This window comes from Dendrobates tinctorius, unplaced genomic scaffold (assembly GCF_039654945.1).
Source record: "Dendrobates tinctorius isolate UK_male_01 unplaced genomic scaffold, ASM3965494v1 ptg000028l, whole genome shotgun sequence".
Lineage (NCBI taxonomy): Eukaryota > Metazoa > Chordata > Amphibia > Anura > Dendrobatidae > Dendrobates > Dendrobates tinctorius.
Window position 1 is genome coordinate 49,137,011 of NW_027361696.1, and position 20,016 is coordinate 49,157,026.

A 20,016-nucleotide genomic window follows, 5' to 3' on the forward strand; every position below is an offset into this window, starting at 1 on the left:
AATTAACGTTTCATAGTAATCATTAATTAGGGGGCAAGTTGCTGTTTGTCTGGGCTATTGATTAACTACCCAAGACATTGCCAGCAGGTGAAACCTTTTGGGGAATTTCAGAAGTGCCACTTTAATAACCCTGGGTCTAAATTTTACAGCTCAGCTATTTTTTCTTCATCTAGGTGGCAGTACCAGACGCAACCTACAGACAAGAGTGGCACTGTTTCTGGATAGAAGAAAAACATTTTCCTAATTACACCTCCTTTTATTTCTCATGCAATGTAACAATATAAACACCAACGATCGACTTAATTTTAGAATTAAATCCACTTAACTAAACATGCAGGAAGGATAGTTCACTGCCTAGGGGTAGACGAGGTGAAGGGGGCCTGGCATTTCCAAACTCCAATTTCTAATTCTGAAAGAAAAGTTTTGGATGGGATATTTTGGCTCCATGACACCCAGCTATCCCCTTGTATGAGCATCTTACGCATTCAGAGAACCTCAGGGGCGGGGCTGCCGGTGATTGGTGGCTGCACAGAGAGTGAGGCTTTATTGCTCTGTAGACATCAGCATTGGAGGAATTGTAATTATTTCCCAAAGAGAAAAAAAGTCAGGACATGCGATTTTATGAAGATGCGATGTGTGTTAGGATAATGAATGTGAGAGCCATAGAACACAGGATAGTGCAGAGAGGAGCCCTCCACCCCACCGCACTGCTGCACATAACGGAAGTCTTTATGTTTCTGTGGTATTGTCCTTTTGTGTAGGTTATGGCTGATCCAGCTTCACAAATCTCATCAGTGGTGCAGCCATGTAAGCTCTCTGTGGTAGTGGCACTTTCTATCAGAAACCAAGAAAAAGAAAAAAGATATAACTAAGGATAAACTTAAAGCTGAGTCACTATATATATACATTACTTAATCTCCGAAGCAAAGAGGAAAAAAAGAACAGCACTAGGGAACACAAATCACCACTTAATAGACCAGGAACCAAATAAATCTGAACACCACTCAAAGCATAGCTGGTAGTGGTGCATAACGAAAACAGACGAGATCCAAGGAACAATAGAAGAAAAAACGTAGCACTCCCCAGCATACATCAGTTCCAATAGTCCTTTATTCACATAAGTGCCATGGACAGAAAGTGGACAAGCAGGACTTGTGAGACGAGCGGGGGAGAGAGGACGACAGCCGTTTTGCGATTACTCGCTTCTACACCTGGATTCCTCATGATATTGGCATTGCAGCTATAAAAGAGATTCTTATGAATACTGATAAATCTCATGTTTGTGTCTCTTTTGTGGTTGAAGCACTTGATTTCACATTGACACACGATGCTTTCAAGTAGTGGCGTAACTACAAAGTTATGGGCCCCGGTGCGAACTTTCAAATGTGCCCCCCCATGCCAAAATACACGCACATCTCCACTCTGCCCACCTTGTACATGCACGGCTCCACTCCGTACATGTGCGGCTCCTCTCCGTAACCCCGTACACGTGCGGCTCCGCTCCGTACACCTCGCACACACAAGGCTCCACTCAGTACACACATGGCTCCACTCCGTACACCTCGTACACACGTGGCTCTGCTCCGTAACCTCTCTGCTCCGTACACAAACGGCTCCACTCCATACACCTCATACACACGTGGCTCCACTCTGTACACCTCATACACACGTGGCTCCGCTCCGTACACACACGGCTCCGCTTCATACACCTCGTACCCATGCAGCTCCACTCCTTCCACCTCGTACACACGCGGCTCCGCTCTGTACACTTTGTACACACACAGCTTCTCTCCAGCCACCTTGTACACACGCGGCTCCACTCCATCCACCTCATACACACGCAGCTTCTCTTCGTACACCGCATACACATGTGGGTCCGCTTCATACACACATGGCTCCGCTCACCTCGTACACACACAGCTGCGCTCCATACACTTTGTACACACGGCTCTGCTTCTTACACCCCATACATGCGCGGCTCCTCTCTGTCCACCTCGTACACACATGGCTCCATTCCATCCACCTCGTACACACGCGGCTTCTCTCCATACACCTTGTACACACACATCTCTGCTACATCCACCATGTAAACTCCTCCTGACCCCACACATAAACTTACCCTCATCCAGTGAGCAGCACCATGACAACCAGCAAGCAGAGTCCTGCATACACATAGGCTCCTGATCATGTGACCCCTGACTCCTCCCCTCCTGTGACCTCATCACAGGTAGTGTGCTCACAGAGCAGCCATTGCGTCAGGCCAATTGCAGCCTGGCAGCCAATCAAAGCACGCAGCTGCACAGCCAATGAGCGGCTGCAGCTCTGACTCCTCCCCTCCTGTGACCTCATCACAGGTAGTGTGCTCACAGAGCAGCCATTGCGTCAGGCCAATTGCAGCCTAGCAGCCAATCAAAGCACGGAGCTGCACAGCCAATGAGTGGCTGCAGCTCCGCGATCAGGCCCCTAAGCATCCCGGGCCTCGTCACAGCTGCAATCGCGGTAGTCATGCCCCTGCTTTCAAGTTCTTAGATAAGTGGTATCTTCAACAAATCGGTACAGCAATGGGTACTCCTGTATCATGTGTTTTTGCGAACTTATTTTTAGCCAGATTTGAGGAATGTTACATTAGATCTCGTTCTAATCCATATCTTAAATATATGCACACTTATCTGCATTTTGTGGATGACATATTTATTATCTGGGATGGCTCTGAGGGGGATTTTGTGAATTTTGTTAGCTATTTGAATGAGGTTAATCTTTATAATATGCGCTTTACCTCTTGTTTTGGAAGACAAACTTTGGAATTTTTAGATGTCAAAATTTGAGGGAGAGATGGGAAATTACAAACAGAGGTGTTTAGAAAACATACAGCAACTAATAATGTTTTACATTACAATAGTTCTCACCCATGGCACACTAAAATAAAGTCTTCCTTATAGTGAGATGTTGAGGCTACGTAAAATCAATAATAATGAGGAGATTTTCAATAAACAGATTATGGAACTGAAAACACGCTTCTTAGAGAGCGGTTATCCTCTAAGCTTGTTAGATGAAGCCCATGAGCGAGTAAAAAAATTTTCACAGTTTGATCTGTTGAATAAAAAAGTGAAAAAATGTGATGACCTACTGCAAGTTGAAAAACCGCTAAAATTCTCCTTTTGTTTTAAGCATAGCCCTATGGACAAGTTCATTCATGCGGCTATTATGAAGATTTGACACCTTATCCGTTCAGATAAAGTTCTTCAACAGATGGGTATGCTAATTCCACAATTTGCTTAGGGCCCCGTTACACGCTTCAATGTCCCAGCGATCCCACCAACGATCCGACGTGGATGGGATTGCCGGGACATAGACAGACTCACCAGCGATCAGGACCAGCGAGCAAGCTGGTATCCAAGGTAAACAGCGGGTAACTAAGAGCCGCACGGCTCTTAGATACCCGCTGCTTACTCTGGAAACCAGCGTGTACGCTGGTATCCAAGGTAAACAGCGGGTAACTAAGAGCCTCGCGGCTCTTAGCTACTCGCTGTTTACCCTGGAAACCAGCGTGCATGCTGGTTTCCAGGGTAAACAGCGGGTATCTAAAAGCCGCATGGCTCTTAGATACCCGCTGTTTACCTTGAATACCAGCTCCCAGCGTCGCTGCCCAGCGGGAGACCAATGATCAAAAAATGGCCCAGGACATTCCTGCACGATCAGCGACACCCGGCGGGGGGGCCGGTCGCTGATGTGTGTCACACACAGCGATGTCTCTGGAGAGATCGTTGTGGTGTCACAAAATCAGCGACCTCGCTGTGTGATGGGGCCTTTACAAGACAGCACATAACATAGGAGATTTATTGGTGGCATAATCACTTGCTTCCCTCTGACAATAATTGGTTGCGTTCCAGCTTACCACAAGGTAATTATAAATGTGGACGCTGTAAATACTGTCATCTGCACTTAACATCTAATCCCATACATTTTGGCTCTGTTAAGCATACGGTTCAGAATTATATTTCTTGTCAAACCAAAGGTGTAGTTTATATTCTATTCTGCCCATGACATTATTTCTATATACTGTAGGTAAGACTATCCGGCCGCTGACTGTGTGGTTTAGTGAGCATTACCGTTCTATCAGTACAGGCAAAGGGTCACTGAGCCTCATTAAACACATTAATGAAAAGCATAATGCTAATCCTGAAACTTTAAGTTTTGCAGGTATTGAAAAAATTGATTTTCCACCGCAAGGAGGCAATTTTGAAAAAATTTTATTAAGACAAGAAGCCTGTTGGATTTTAAAGGCTAATGCGCAGGGTCCGCTTGGTCTGAATGACAGAATTGATCTCTTGTTTTTTCTATGATTGTGCTTTAAAGCTGTCTTGATATAGTACTATTTAATGTCATTAATTCTGATAATATATTGTACTCTACATATAGTAGTAATCATGATTAGTGTTGAGCATTCCGATACTGCAAATATCGGGTATCGGACGATATTCACTGTAACGGAATTCCGATACAGAGTACCGATATTTTTACAATATCGGATACCGGAATTGGAAGTTCCCATAATGCAATGAGCCAGTGTTGTGGCTCCGATTCGCTGCTGAAATGATGTCATCATGATGCGTGGTCTTTGCGCATCATGATGCACGGTCTGTGCAGGCCTGCCGGGGGTCTGTGCGGGCTGCCAGGGGTCTGTGCGGGCTGCCAGGGGTCTGTGCGGGCCTGCCAGGGGTCTGTGCGGGCTGCCTGCCAGGGGTCTGTGCGGGCCTGCCGGGAGTCTGTGCGGGCTTCCGGGGGTCTGTGCGGGCCTGCCGGGGGTCTGTACGGGCCTGCCGGGGGTCTGTGCGGGCTGCCAGGGGTCTGTGCGGACTGCCGGGGGTCTGTGCGGGCCTGCCGGGGGTCTGTGCGGGCCTGCTTGGCGTCTGTACGGGCCTGCCGGGGGTCTGTACGGACCTGCCGGGGGTCTGTGCGGGCCTACCGGGGATCTGTATGAGCCTGCCGGGGGTCTGTGCGGGCTGCCGGGGGTCTGTGCGGGCTGCCGGGGGTCTGTGCGGGCCTGCCGGGGGTTGTGTGTGTGTGCAGGCATCGTCCGATGGGACTACAAGTCCCATCGGGCTATGCCTGCTACAATGACAGTGATTGACACATTAGCCAATGATGGGACAGTAGTAGTCCCATCATCCGGCTAACGTGTTGAATGTAAAAAAAAAAAAAAAACATACATACTACATATATACAACATTCATACAACATACATACATACATACTACATACATACTTCATATATACTACATTCATACAACATACATACTACATATATACTACATTCATACAACATACATACTACATATATACTACATTCATACAACATACATACATACATACTACATAGATACTACATTCATACAACATACATACATACTACATATATACTACATTCATACAACATACATACTACATACATACTACATACAATACATTCATACATTCATACAATACATACATACATATAGACATACAGTACATATAACACAGAATACATACTCACCATCACTTGTCACTTTGATCCCCAAAGCTAGAGTCATCTGTAAAAAATATTAAAATAACAAACAAGCAATATACTCCCAGATCCGCAGAAATCCACGAGTGTCCCACGACGATCTCCTGCAGTGCATCACTGAGAGGTTACTATAGTTCACTGGTCTCACTTTATGGCAAAAGCTGCGTGGGAGTGGGAACTTTCTCACACAGCAATGCCAAAAGTGAGACTAGGGACTATTTTTTTACAGTGGCGGAGGAATACAGTGTGGAAGGATACCTACCTCCCGTCATTGTATTCCTGGAGCCCCTAGAGAGCGGTGGCATCAGCTGATGCTGCTGTTCTCCACGGGAGATCATCATGGGACACTCGTGGATTTCTGCTGATCAGGGAGTATATCGGTTGTTTGTTATTTTAATATTTTTTAAAGATGACACTGGCTTCGTGGATCAAAGTGACAAGTGATGGTGAGTATGTACTCTAGGTTATATGTACTGTATGTCTATATGTATGTATTGTATGAATGTATGAATGTATTGTATGTAGTATGTATGTTGTATGTCTGTAGCATGTTTTATGTATGTTATATGTATGTAGTATGAATGTAGTATATATGTTGTATGTATGTTGTATGAATATAGTATATATGTAGTATGTATGTAGCATGTAGTATGTATGTTGTATGAATGTAGTATGTATGTAGTATGTATGTAGTATATATGAAGTATGTATGTAGTATGTAGTATGTATGTATGTTGTATGAATGTAGTATATATGTAGTATATATGTAGTATGTATGTATGTTGTATGAATGTAGTATATATGAAGTACAGTCATGGCCAAAAGTATTGACACCCCTGCAATTCTGTCAGATAATATTCAGTTTCTTCCTGAAAATGATTGCAAACACAAATTCTTTGGTATTATTATCTTCATTTAATTTGTCTTAAATGAAAAAACGCAAAAGAGAATGAAGCAAAAAGCAAAACATTGATCATTTCACACAAAACTCCAAAAATGGGCCGGACAAAAGTATTGGCACCCTCAGCCTAATACTTGGTTGCACAACCTTTAGCCAAAATAACTGCGACCAACCGCTTCCAGTAACCATCAATGAGTTTCTTACAATGCTCTGCTGGAATTTTAGACCATTCTTCTTTGGCAAACTACTCCAGGTCCCTGATATTTGAAGGGTGCCTTCTCCAAACTGCCATTTTTAGATCTCTCCACAGGTGTTCTATGGGATTCAGGTCTGGACTCATTGCTGGCCACCTTAGAAGTCTCCAGTGCTTTCTCTCAAACCATTTTCTAGTGCTTTTTGAAGTGTGTTTTGGGTTATTGTCCTGCTGGAAGACCCATGACCTCTGAGGTAGACCCAGCTTTCTCACACTGGGCCCTAAATTATGCTGCAAAATTTGTTGGTAGTCTTCTGACTTCATAATGCCATGCACATGGTCAAGCAGTCCAGTGCCAGAGGCAGCAAAGCAACCCCAAAACATCAGGGAACCTCCGCCATGTTTGACTGTAGGGACCATGTACTTTTCTTTGAATGCCTCTTTTTTCTCCTGTAAACTCTATGTTGATGCTTTTGCCCTAAAAGCTCTACTTTTGTCTCATCTGACCAAAGAACATTCTTCCAAAATGTTTAAGGCTTTTTCAGGTAAGTTTTGGCAAACTCCAGCCTGGCTTTTTTATGTCTCGGGGTAAGAAGTGGAGTCTTCCTGGGTCTCCTACCATACAGTCCCTTTTCATTCAGATGCCGACGGATAGTACGGGTTGACACCGTTGTACCCTCGGACTGCAGGGCAGCTTGAACTTGTTTGGATGTTAGTGGAGGTTCTTTATCCAACATCCGCACAATCTTGCGTTGAAATCTCTTGTCAATTTTTCTTTTCCGGCCACATCTAGGGAGGTTAGCCACAGTGCCATGGCCTTTAAACTTCTTGATGACACTGCGCACGGTAGACACAGGAACATTCAGGTCTTTGGAGATGGACTTGTAGCCTTGAGATTGCTCATGCTTCCTCACAATTTGGTTTCTCAAGTCCTCAGACAGTTCTTTGGTCTTCTTTCTTTTCTCCATGCTCAATGTGGTACACACAAGGACATAAGACAGAGGTTGAGTCAACTTTAATCCATGTCAACTGGCTGCAAGTGTGATTTAGTTATTGCCAACACCTGTTAGGTGCCACAGGTAAGTTATAGGTGCTGTTAATTACACAAATTAGAGAAGCATCACATGATTTTTCGACCAGTGCCAATACTTTTGTCCACCCTCTTTGTTATGTTTGGTGTGGAATTATATCCAATTTGGCTTGAGGACAATTCTTTTTGTGTTTTTTCATTTAAGACAAATTAAATGAAGATAATAATACCAAAGAATTTGTGTTTGCAATCATTTTCAGGAAGAAACTGAGTATTATCTGACAGAATTGCAGGGGTGTCAATACTTTTGGCCATGACTGTATGTATGTAATATGTATGTATGTTGTATGAATGTAGTATATATGAAGTATGTATGTAGTATGTATGTTGTATGAATGAAGTATATATGTAGTATGCATGTAGTATGTATGTTGTATGAATGTAGTATATATGAAGTATGTATGTAGTATGTATGTATGTTGTATGAATGTTGTATATATGTAGTATGTATGTATGTAGTATGTAGTATGTATGTTTTTTTGTTTTTTTTTTTACATTCAACACATTAGACGGATGATGGGACTACTACTGTCCCATCATTGGCTAATGTGTCAATCACTGTCATTGTAGCAGGCATAGCCCGATGGGACTTGTAGTCCCATCGGACAATGCCTGCACACACACACAACCCCCGGCAGGCCCGCACAGACCCCCGGCAGCCCACATAGACCCCCGGCAGGCCCGTACAGACCCCCGGCAGGCCCGTACAGACCCCCGGCAGGCCCGCACAGACCCCCGGCAGGCCCGCACAGACCCCCGGCAGGCCCGCACAGACCCCTGGCAGGCCCGCACAGACCCCCGGCAGGCCCGTACAGACCCCCGGCAGGCCCGTACAGACCCCCGGCAGGCCCGCACAGACCCCCGGCAACCCGCACAGACCCCCGGCAGGCCCGCACAGACCCCCAGCAGGCCCGTACAGACCCCCGGCAGGCGCGTACAGACCCCCGGCAGGTTCGCACAGACCCCCGGCAGGCTCGCACAGACCCCCGGCAGGCCCGCATAGACCCCCGAGAGGCCCACACAGACCCTCAAGAGGCCCGTACGACCCCGCCCGCACACACAGACACGCACAGTGTCCGCCCACGCACCGCCCACACTCTTCCCCCCTCCCGAACTGGATGTACAAGTAAAGAAAGGGTTTTTTTTAATTCCGATATTTCTGTCCCATTGACTTGAATGGGGTTTCCGGTATCGGAATCGGCGATACCCGATACTTTTTGGGTATCAGGCCGATCCAATCCGATCAGATACTTCATGGTATCGGATGGTATCGCTCAACACTAATCATGATATGTTTTTATGTATTTCTATATTTGTGAATGTCGGTGTAAGTTTGCACAGATTGTTATAATTTGTTAAGGTCTTGACCTCTATAAAGGAATTGACCTGAGGTTGATTATTGCACCTGGACCCGTAGAAGCGAGGAATCGCGAAACGGCCATCGTCCTCTCTCCCCCACAAGTCTCACAAGTCCTGCTTGTCCACTTGCTGTCCATGGCACTTATGTGAATAAAGTACTATTGGAACTAATGTATGCTGGTGAGTAGAGATGAGCGGAGTTCGAGTCGAACTGTTCGCCAATTTCAAATCCGAGTTGTTTTGGGCGGTGTTCGATCCGTTCGCCGAACTCGAACACTTTGCTTAAAATTCGGCTGTTCGAAGTTACGTTCGAGAACGGTTCTTCACCAAAAGCGTAACTTTATTTTCATAGTAATAATGGTTTTCAAGGTTAAGATACAGTTTCATGTCATAGTTTCCGGGGATGGGGGGCGGGGGATAGATCTGTGCTCAAATAATGCACATCTCCTTTTTTTTTCTTTACAGTGGGGCGGTGCAGTCTCTCAGCCTATCAGCAGTGCACACACACAAAGCAAAGTGCATGTTTTTTCACACAAGCAAGGGCATTGGCTGTGTATGTCACATGTCCTTGCCCTATAAGAAGCAGCCATTTCCCCCCATCATCACCATTTTATCACTGCTGCAGCTTGTGTTAGACGGCACCGCTGCTGCTGTGGGCGCTCTACAGTAAAACCGTGTGAATTTACAGCGAATTCAAGCTTACATACAGAGAGAGATTTAGGGAGTACGGACTAGTTGTAATTACAGCACTTTTCAGGGCTACGTTACAGCAGTTCATAGCAAGTGTAGGCAGGCAGGTCTGTGCCAATGCTGTGCTAGTCTTTTTCACAGCATCTGTCCAAATCTAGCTCAACCAATCCTAGCATTGTCTGTTACTCAGTGGTGTAGTCCACCTGTCAAGGAGCTACACCGTGTGTGTTTCTAATAATTTTTTACCGCATCTTGTTCAGAAAAACCTTTTGGGCCTAGTAGCGGTGTGTGCTACGCAGCGGTGTAGTCCACCTGTCAAGGAGCTACTCCGTGTGTGTTTCTAATAATTTTTTACCGCATCTTGTCCAGAAAAACCTTTTTGGCCTAGTAGCGGTGTGTGCTACTCAGCGGTGTAGCCCACCTGTCAAGGAGCTACACCGTGTGTGTTTCTAATAATTTTTTTACCACATCTAACCCAGAAAATCCTTTTGGGCATAGTATCACAATTTGGTCGCTAAGCTCTGCTTTTTTTCCATCCATTGTTATTTGGGCAAACATCTACAGAGTTGCCAATAAATAGCTTAACCACCAAATGAGTGGCAAAAGGCCTGCTGCTGGTGGAAAGGGGAATAGGCGTGTTGCAAAGGGAAAAAAAGGTTGTGTCCATGCGGTAGGTGCTAAAGCAACTGTAACATCTGCCAAAGAAAGACCATCTTCCAGCCAAAGTAAGATGTCTACTTCTTTTCGTGGACAATCGGATATGATCCCTTTCTTGCGGACACGCCAATCACAAATTCCTGATGAGGCACAAAAAGAGCAGGTGCTTGAACGCATATCAAGTGCTCCCTCAAGTGGGCTCTCCTCCACCTCAACTACAACCTCACAAATACGCCAGTCCTCAGAGTTGTCACCCCCAGCGCACTTGCTTCCTCACAGCTCCCAAGTCTCCAGCCGCCCATCTGAGTATGGCGTATCACAGATGGTTGAGTCTGCAGAGCTGTTTACTCATACTATCGCCTGGGAATCAGAGGTCTGCTCCAAAGCTTATGTGAGTCCAGGCGAGGAAATGATGTGCACTGATGCCCAGAAGCTTTGTGAGTCAGATCCAGGCCCAGATGAACAAGATTCTCCTGAGCATAATCTAGACCCTCGTTCCCAAACTGTAAGTCATGTTTGTGGAGAAAATGAGGAAGATGATGATGAGACTCAGATACCTGATTGGTCACGGCAGGAAGAGGTCGGTTCTGAGGACGAGGGGTGTGGGAACACAGAGGGTAATGATGACGAGGTTGGAGATCCCACTTACCATCAACCCACAGTCCTCCAGTCGATGAGGTCAGCAGAGGAGGTGGAGGAGGATGATAGTGACGAAGAGGTTAGGTTGCGCCTTCCTGGACAGAGACGGAGTACTGGAAGCACGTCAACTGCATCCTCAACCACAACTGTACCTATGAGCAGAAGTCATGGTGGCTCCTCAGGTCACATGGTCTCTAAGCCTTGCATAGCCTGGGCATTTTTTTAAATTTCAAAGGATGACCCAACGCATGTGATCTGTAAGATTTGTCACCAAAAGCAAAGCAGAGTGCAAAAACTCACTAGTTTGAGTACTTCATGCATGAACCGTCACATGGATATGAGGCATAAGGTGCAGTGGGAAACTCACTGTGCTACAATGTGGCCCAGCGGCCCTGCCCAACCACCGTCTGCCCCAACTTGTGCATCCGCGGCCTCTTCATCCTCTGTGACTGGGGGGACAGCAGGCACACATGTGTTTGGACGCAGAACATCCACCTCTTTACCCGGAACAGCCAGTGTGCTTGGCAGGTCGTCCTTTAATTTGGAAGTGGAAACACCTGCTGGTGTCTCTGCGACCTCGAGAGCACCACATTCAGATCAAGGCAACATAATTGTTCCGCCTGCACCTTCCTCGCAGACCAGCAGTTTGCCGGAGATACCCTACTCAACCCCGTCTACGCCTGGCAGCCAACCCTCTGTCCCTTAGATGTAGACAAGTAAAAGACCATTTCCTCCTACCCATGACAAAGCTAAGAGGTTGAATTTCACCATCTGCAAGCTCTTGGCTACAGAAATGCTGCCTTTCCGCCTGGTGGACACAGAGGATTTTCGAGACCTTATGTCGGTCGCAGTGCCCCAGTACCAGATGCCCAGTCGCCACTACTTCTCAAAGAAAGCTATGCCTGCGCTACACCAGCATGTTGCACACAACACCACCGCTTCCTTGAGAAACTGTGTGTGACCGGGGGCATTTCACCACAGACACGTGGACGAGTAGGCATGGATAGGGGCATTACATGTCTCTGACTGGGCACTGGGTAACTATGGTGACAGCAGGAGAAGGGGCTGCTGTCCAAGTCTTGCCGTCCCGACGAGTTGTGCGTCAATCCTCTGTAGGTCGAAGTTCCTCCACTGCTTTTGCCTCCTCAACCTCCTCTCGGTCCTGCACCCAAAGCCTGTCTGGTAATGCCACCTGCGTTGTAACTGCGCAGAAGGAATCCTGCACACCTCCTTACTAAGTTGGCACCAGGGCTCAATGGCATCAGGCGGTGTTTACGTTAAAATGTCTGGGAAATGTGAGTCACACAGCTGAGGAGTTGTGGTCAGCTCTGGAGACCGAGTTCCATCGATGGCTGACTCCACTGAACCTGCAGCCAGGGAAGGCCATGTGCGACAATGCTGCAAACCTGGGTGCGGCCCTTCGCCGGGGCAATGTCACACACATGCCTTGTATGGCTCACGTTTTGAACCTGGTTGTCCAGCAATTTGTAGCCCGCTATCCCAGACTAGATTGCCTTCTGCAGAGAGCATGGTCGCTGTGTGCTCACTTCCGCCGTTTGCATCCCGCAGCTCAACGACTCACATCTCTCTAGAAGTCGTTGGGCCTGCCAGTCCACCGGCTAAAATGCGACGTGCCAACACAGTGGAATTCAACTCTACACATGTTGCAGCGACTGTGGCAGCACCGACGAGCCCTGGTGCAATACGTTATGACGTATAGCCTGGGCCACCGGGATCCAGAGGTGGGGCAAATCACGCTGCAGGACTGGTCTCAGATCAGGGACCTATGCACCCTTCTGCAGAGTTTTGAAATGGCGACAAAAATGTTTAGTGCTGAAGATGCCATTATCAGCATGACTATTCCCATCATTTACATGCTAGAGCACATTTTAAACATTATTCGGAGTCAGGTGATGGGACAAGAGGAGGAGGAGGAGGAGGAACAGGAGGAGTCGTATGCGGAAGGGACAATATCTCCAAGGTCCAGACGGTCGGCAGTACCAAGGCAGCTGGCATTGGAGGGTCTGGGAGAGGGAATAACGAGGGCGCATGGTAGCAGCCAAACTGTTGAGGAAGGCGCAGGAGCCGAGGAAGAGTTGGAGGATGAAATGGCGATGGGCATGAGGACTCATCAGATGAGGGAGAGCTTGATGATATTTCTATTGTGCGAGGTTGGGGGGAGAGGGCAGAGGAACGAAGCATGACTCTTGACTTGCTGCCACCAAGACAACAAGGACTTGGTCCTCCTGGATGCGCAAGACATATGAGTGCCTTCTTGCTGCACTACCTGCAACATGACCCTCGGATTGTCAGAATCAGAAGTAATGTTGACTACTGGGTTGCCACTCTCTTAGATCCAAGGTACAAGCGTAAATTTGGCGAACTAATTCCTACCATAGACAGAGATTCACGCATGCAGGAGTATCAGCAGAGGCTGTTACAGAATCTTACATCTGCATGTCCACAAAACACCAGTGGTGCACGTAGTGAATCTCAGAGTTCTAACTTGTCAGCGGTGGGACTGTCGAGTCATCGCTCAAACCGTACCACTAACATCGTGTCTGGTGGTAACAGCAATTTTTTGCAGTCATTTCACCAATTTTTTTGGCCATCCTTTGCAAGGCCACAGGAAACGCAAAGTCTGACACATAGTCAGCGCCTAGAGAGGATGGTACAGGAGTATCTCCAAGTTAACATCGATGCCATGACTGTGGAACTGGACCCTTGCTCTTTTTGGGCTTTCAATCTGCAAAAATGGCCTGAGCTTGCCACTCACGCCTTGGAGATCTTGTTGTGCCCCGCAGCCAGCGTTCTCGCTGAACGTGTGTTCAGCGCTGCTGGTGGTGTGCTGACAGACAAGCGCACGTGGCTCTCCACTGACAATGTAGACAGACTTACGTTCATAAAGATGAACAAATCGCAGATCCGCAAGGAATTTTCAATCCCTGTGTCATCCTGGGGAGACTAAAAGCGTAATGATTTATGAAAATCACCTCAGCAGAGTCAGCAAGCATTTTAAGCAACTCTGGGACAAGTGAAGCCACTTAAGTGGTTTTTGTGCCCCAATTTTTGGACAAAATGGAGACTCTTTTTGGAGTCCCCTTGCTGTGTTTTACATGGCGTTGGCATCGGCAATTCAGGGTGGGTGGGGTCACCCCCCCTTTTAACCTTAAGAAACTACATAGATTATGGCTTGGGGTTACACAGATGGGTGAGTCTGCAGGCCTGTGATTCAGAGGTCTGCTCCAAAGCTTCAGTGTCTGCTAGTCAGTGGAGTAGCCCACCCGTGAAGCAAGCTGCAACGCCTGTTAATGTAAGAAATAGTTTTTAACTCCATTTAGCCCAGTGAATACTGTTGGCCGAGTACCTGTGTCTGCTACTCAGCAGAGGAGCCCACTAGTCAACCAAGCAACCTAGCCCATTCAATCTTTTTGGGCCTTGAAGCGCTGTCTGCTACTCAGCAGAGGAGCCCACTCGTCAACCAAACTATGCCGCCTGTTTATGTAAGAACTAGTTTGTAACTCCATTTAGACCAGTGAATACTTTGGGCCTAGTACCTGTGTCTGCTATTCAGCAGAGGAGCTCACCCATGAACCAAGCTATTTCAACTGTTTATGTAAGAACTAGTTTGTAACTCCATTTAGCCCAGTGAATCCTTTGGGCATAGTACCTGTGTCTGCTACTCAGCAGAGGAGCCCACCCGTGAACCAAGCTATGCCGCCTGTTTATGTAAGCACTGTCTGCTACTCAGCAGAGGAGCCCAACTGTTAAGCAAGCTACAGCACCTGTGCTTTGGACACTTAATTTTCTCATTCTTTCAGGAATGCCTGTTAGGCCTAATTCCGGAATTCCGGTTGACCTGCACTTACTGGGAAATCGTCGTTCATGGGGAAGAATTGGAATCCCAGATCCCCATCACTAACGGGGTTCAGCGGGTTACCCGCACCTGTCAGCGAAGAGTAGACACACGCTTCAGTGTAGCGCGCGTGCAGCCCCGGACATGTAAGGGCATGACAGACCTGTTATTGCTCGATCACGTGTGGCAGAGCCTCGCGTGTCCCTCTAATAAGATGGATGCGGACCGCGGGGGCATGCCGGAGTCTCGTTCGTTAACGGAATTAAGCTGACAAATCGCTAGCACAACTAAAAACGGCCATGCACCACCACCCACAGAATCGAGAAAGCTTGCAATCTTCAATGCTTTCCGTGGCCGGCCAGGGTGAGGTTTCCCGTGTGGAGTCCAATTAAGCCACAGGCTCCACTCCTGGTGGTGCCATTCCGGACATTCCTTTAAGGTTCAGCTTTGCAACCATACTCCCCCCGGAAACCAAAGACTGTGCCTTCATGGACGCTGTTCGGAGGGTCGTGGGAATAACGCCGCCCGATCGGCAGTTGGCATAATTTATGGTGGGAAGTCCGACGGTATATGATCGTCTTCGATTTTAGAATTTTTTTTTATTTTAGATTTTTATTCCAGCCTTTCTTGATTTTATAAGGGCATGACATGCCTATATCTGTGTCTCCTCCTCTTCCTTTTACTCCTCTACCTCTTTTCTATATGTAGTTGTCCCATTTCCATGTGTTATTTGTATCTTCTGAGCAGTTTGTCTGCTTTGGGACACCTTTGAAGGTGTTTTGTATGTGTTTGTATGTGTTTGTGTTTGCCGGCCATTGTTTTCAATGGGGTTTGACGGTGTTCATCGAACCTTCGACGAACTTGCCTCCTGTTCGACGAACCGAGCTGAACTCGAACACTAGGGGTGTGGCTCAACACTACTGGTGAGTGCTACATTTTTTCTTTTTTTCTTCTGTATACATTACTTATCTTGTACTGATCCCGAGTTGCATCCTGTTTTATACTGCAGTGCTACACTCACTATTCTGCTGCTGCAGTCACTGTGTACATACATTACATTACTGATCCTGTACTGATCCTGAGTTACATCCTGTATTATATTCCAGAGCTGCACTCACTATTCTGCTGGTGCAGTCATTGTGTACATACATCACTGATCCTGAGTTACATTCTGTATTATACTCCAGAGCTGCACTCACTATTCTGCGGGTGCAGTCACTGTGTACATACATTACATTACTGATCCTGTACTAATCCTGAGTTACATCCTGCATTATACCAAGAGCTGCACTCACTATTCTGCTGGTACAGTCACTGTGTACATACAGTACATTACATTACTGATCCTGAATTACATTCTGTATTATACTCCAGAGCTGTACTCACTATTCTGCGGGTGCAGTCACTGGGTACATACATTACATTACTGATCCTGTATTGATCCTGAGTTACATCCTGTATTATATTCCAGAGCTGCACTCAATATTCTGCTAGTGCAGTCACTGGGTACATACATTACATTACTGATCCTGTACTGATCCTGAGTTACCTCCTGTATTATACCTCAGAGCTGCACTCACTATTCTGCTGGTGCAGTTGTAAGGAGGTGTGTTATGAATGGGTCACTGAGGAGAAAAAAGAAAAACAAGCTAAGTCACAGAAAACCAGAGAGGTTGGTAACTATGCAGATTGCAGATCGCTGATCCTACCACACAACTATCAGCAGCCGTGCCGTGTACCTACGATGTTCCTAGACGCTTCGTCACAGCCGGAGGACTAAATAAGCCTGAAGCATGAAAAGGGGAAAACTAGCTGCCCCAGAGCAGACCCCAAAGGAATAGATAGCCCCCATTCATGTATTGACGGTGAAACAAGATGAAGGCACAAACACAGGCAGGAAAATAGGCTGAGAAAACGATGGGGCCCAAACTAACTAGAGAGGAAAGGAAAGACACTGTCTGCAACCTGCAAAAAACCCTACAAAAATAACGTCCAACACTTCTGATAGCAAAATTAACCCTGAAGTCACTACACTTCTCCCACTATATCAGCACTCTGAAATATTCTGAGATAGAGCAAAAAGAGACCAAACTAGTAAGGGACAAAAAGCAAATTGGCAAAATACTGATAAATAAGAGTGGAAATTCAGCACAGCCCCCAGCCAGGGCTGGCTGACCACACCAAAAAACTGAATAGACCAACAAAATCAAGTGTGAACATTAGCAGAAAAACTTAGCTTTAGATGACTGGAACAGAGCTGAAAACCAAGAGCTGACAAGCCAGAAGTAATCACCAGCAACTGAATAGGGCGTCGGCTGTCTTAAATCCAATCTGAGACTCCTGAGGTCAAATCGTCATCCTCATTCTCAGGTGGCAGATCTCCACCGATCAAATAAGCCTCACTAACTCCTGTTACCACTAGAGGGAGTCTGGAAGGAGAACTCACAACTGGTGAACCAGAGAATGAACTCACAACAGTACCCCCCCTTGAGGAGGGGTCACCGAACCCTCATCCACACCACCAGGCCGATCAGGATGGACCCGATGAAAAGCACGAACCAATCTATTGGCATGAATATCGGAGGCAGAGACCCAAGAATTATCCTCCTGACCATAACCCTTCCATTTGATCAAATACTGGAGTCTCCGTCTAACCAAACGAGAATCCAATATTTTCTCTACCTCATATTCCACATTGCCTTCAACCAACACAGGGTCAGGAGGTGCTGCCATAGCAACCACTGGCTCAACAAACCTCTTCAACAGAGATTTGTGAAATACGTTATGGATCTTGAACGTAACTGGAAGAGCCAATCGAAACGAAACAGGATTAAGAATTTCCAAAATCTTATAAGGACCAATAAATCTTGGCTTAAATTTTGGAGATGCAACTTTCATAGGAATATTCTTAGACGACAACCAAACCATATCACCCACTTTAAACTGGGGACCAATGGTCCTATGCCGGTTGGAAAATCGCTGGGCCTTTTCCTGAGAGAGTGTCAACTTATCCACCACTTGGTCCCATATCTGCTGCATTCTCATAACCACAGTGTCCACACCTGGGCAGGACGAAGATTTCACTTGCCCTGAAGAGAATCGAGGATGAAACCCAAAATTACAGAAAAAGGGTGACATCAAAGTGGCAGAACTAGCTCTATTGTTCAGTGCGAATTCGGCCAAGGGCAAAAATGAGACCCAATCTTCCTGATCAGCAGATATAAAACATCTCAAATAAGACTCCAAGGTCTGGTTTGTTCTCTCAGTCTGTCCATTGGTCTGGGGATGAAACGCAGAGGAGAAGGATAACTGAATTCCCAGATTGGAACAAAAGGTTTTCCAGAATCTGGAAACAAACTGGACTCCTCTGTTGGACACAATGTTCTCAGGAATCCCATGTAACCGAACCACCTGTTGTAAAAACAAGGGCACCAACTCAGCGGAAGATGGCAACTTTGGGAGTGGTACAAGATGGACCATCTTCGAAAATCTATCACAAATCACCCAGATAACAGTCATTCTCTGAGAGACAGGAAGATCACAAATAAAATCCATTGAGATATGGGTCCATGGCCTCTTGGGCACTGGCAAGGGCATCAGCAACCCACTAGAACGAGAACAGGGTTTAGACTGAGAACAAGTCCCACAGGACTGCACAAAATTCCTGACGTCACGAGATAAGGCAGGCCACCAAAAGGACTGACTCACCAAATCTCTGGTACCAAAAATACCTGGATGACCAGCCAATGCGGAGCAATCAATTTCAGACATCACTCTCTTTCTCCACTAGTCAGGAAATACAATTTTCCCATAGGGCAACGCTCAGGTTTATCCTCCTGAAATTCCTCCAGGGCGCGTCTCAAATCGGGCGAAATGGCAGAAAGAACTACCCCCTCACCTAGGATGGTAGTAGGCTCGGACACACTAAGAGAATCGGCAAAGAAACTCCTAGAAAGGGCGTTTGCCTTAACATTCTTAGTGCCCGGAAGAAAAGAGACCACAAAAGTAAAACGCGTGAAAAACAAGGCCCATCTAGCCTGTCTAGGATTCAAGCGTTTGGCCGACTCCAGATAAATCAAATTCTTGTGATCGGTGAGGACCACAACTTGATGTCTAGCTCCCTCCAACCAATGTCTCCACTCCTCAAATGCCCACTTCATGGCCAACAATTCCCGATTCCCCACGTCATAGTTGCGTTCAGATGGGGAGAACTTTCGAGAAAAGAAGGCACAGGGATTCATCTTAGAAGTCACAGGGTCTCTTTGGGACAAACAGCTCCTGCACCAATCTCAGAAGCATCTACCTCCACCTGAAATGGAAGTGAGACATCAGGTTGCCGTAAAACTGGAGCTGAATTAAATCTCTGCTTAAGCTCCTGAAATGCTGAGATAGCTTCAGGAGACCAATTCAGCACATCAGCGCCCTTCTTGGTCAGATCAATCAGTGGTTTGACAATACCAGAAAAATTACCTATAAATTTACGATAGAAATTAGCAAAACCCAAAAACTTCTGGAGGGCCTTCAAAGAAGTAGGCTGAACTCAATCATAAATGGCCTGTACCTTGGCCGGATCCATTTCAATAGTCGATGGAGATAAGCTAAATCCCAAAAATGAAATCCTCTGTACACCAAAGAGGCATTTCGATCCCTTAACAAACAGGGAATTCTCCCTCAAAATCCGGAACACAGTCCGGACATGTTCCACATGAGAATCCCAATCACTAGAAAAGATCAAAATATCATCCAGATAGCTGATCAAAAACTTATCCACAAAGTCACGGAAAATATCATTCATAAAGGACTGGAAGACAGAAGGGGCATTAGTGAGCCCAAAAGGCATCACCAGGTACTCAAAATGTCCCTCCGGAGTATTAAACGGCGTCTTCCATTCATCCCCGAGCTTGATGCGAATAAGATTATACGCCCCCCTGAGGTCAAGCTTAGTAAACCAGCAGGCACTCTTAACTCTGGAGAATAAATCAGACATCAGAAGTAACGGGTACTGATATTTAACCGTCATCTTATTAAGGGAATGATAATCAATACATGGTCTTAATGAACCATCTTTCTTGGCCACAAAAAA

General features: G+C 46.4%; 1 protein-coding gene across 1 annotated transcript in view; it reads right to left on the reverse strand.

The window, feature by feature from the left end:
- Nucleotides 1-323: 323 nt before the first annotated feature.
- Nucleotides 324-20,016, reverse strand: part of LOC141084921 (uncharacterized) — a 76,639-nt gene continuing 56,946 nt past the window's right edge. The window contains exon 9 of the mRNA XM_073569867.1: nt 324-834. Within this exon, the coding sequence (XP_073425968.1) occupies nt 620-834 (215 nt within the window). The 3' untranslated portion in view covers nt 324-619. The remainder of the gene's footprint in view (nt 835-20,016) is intronic.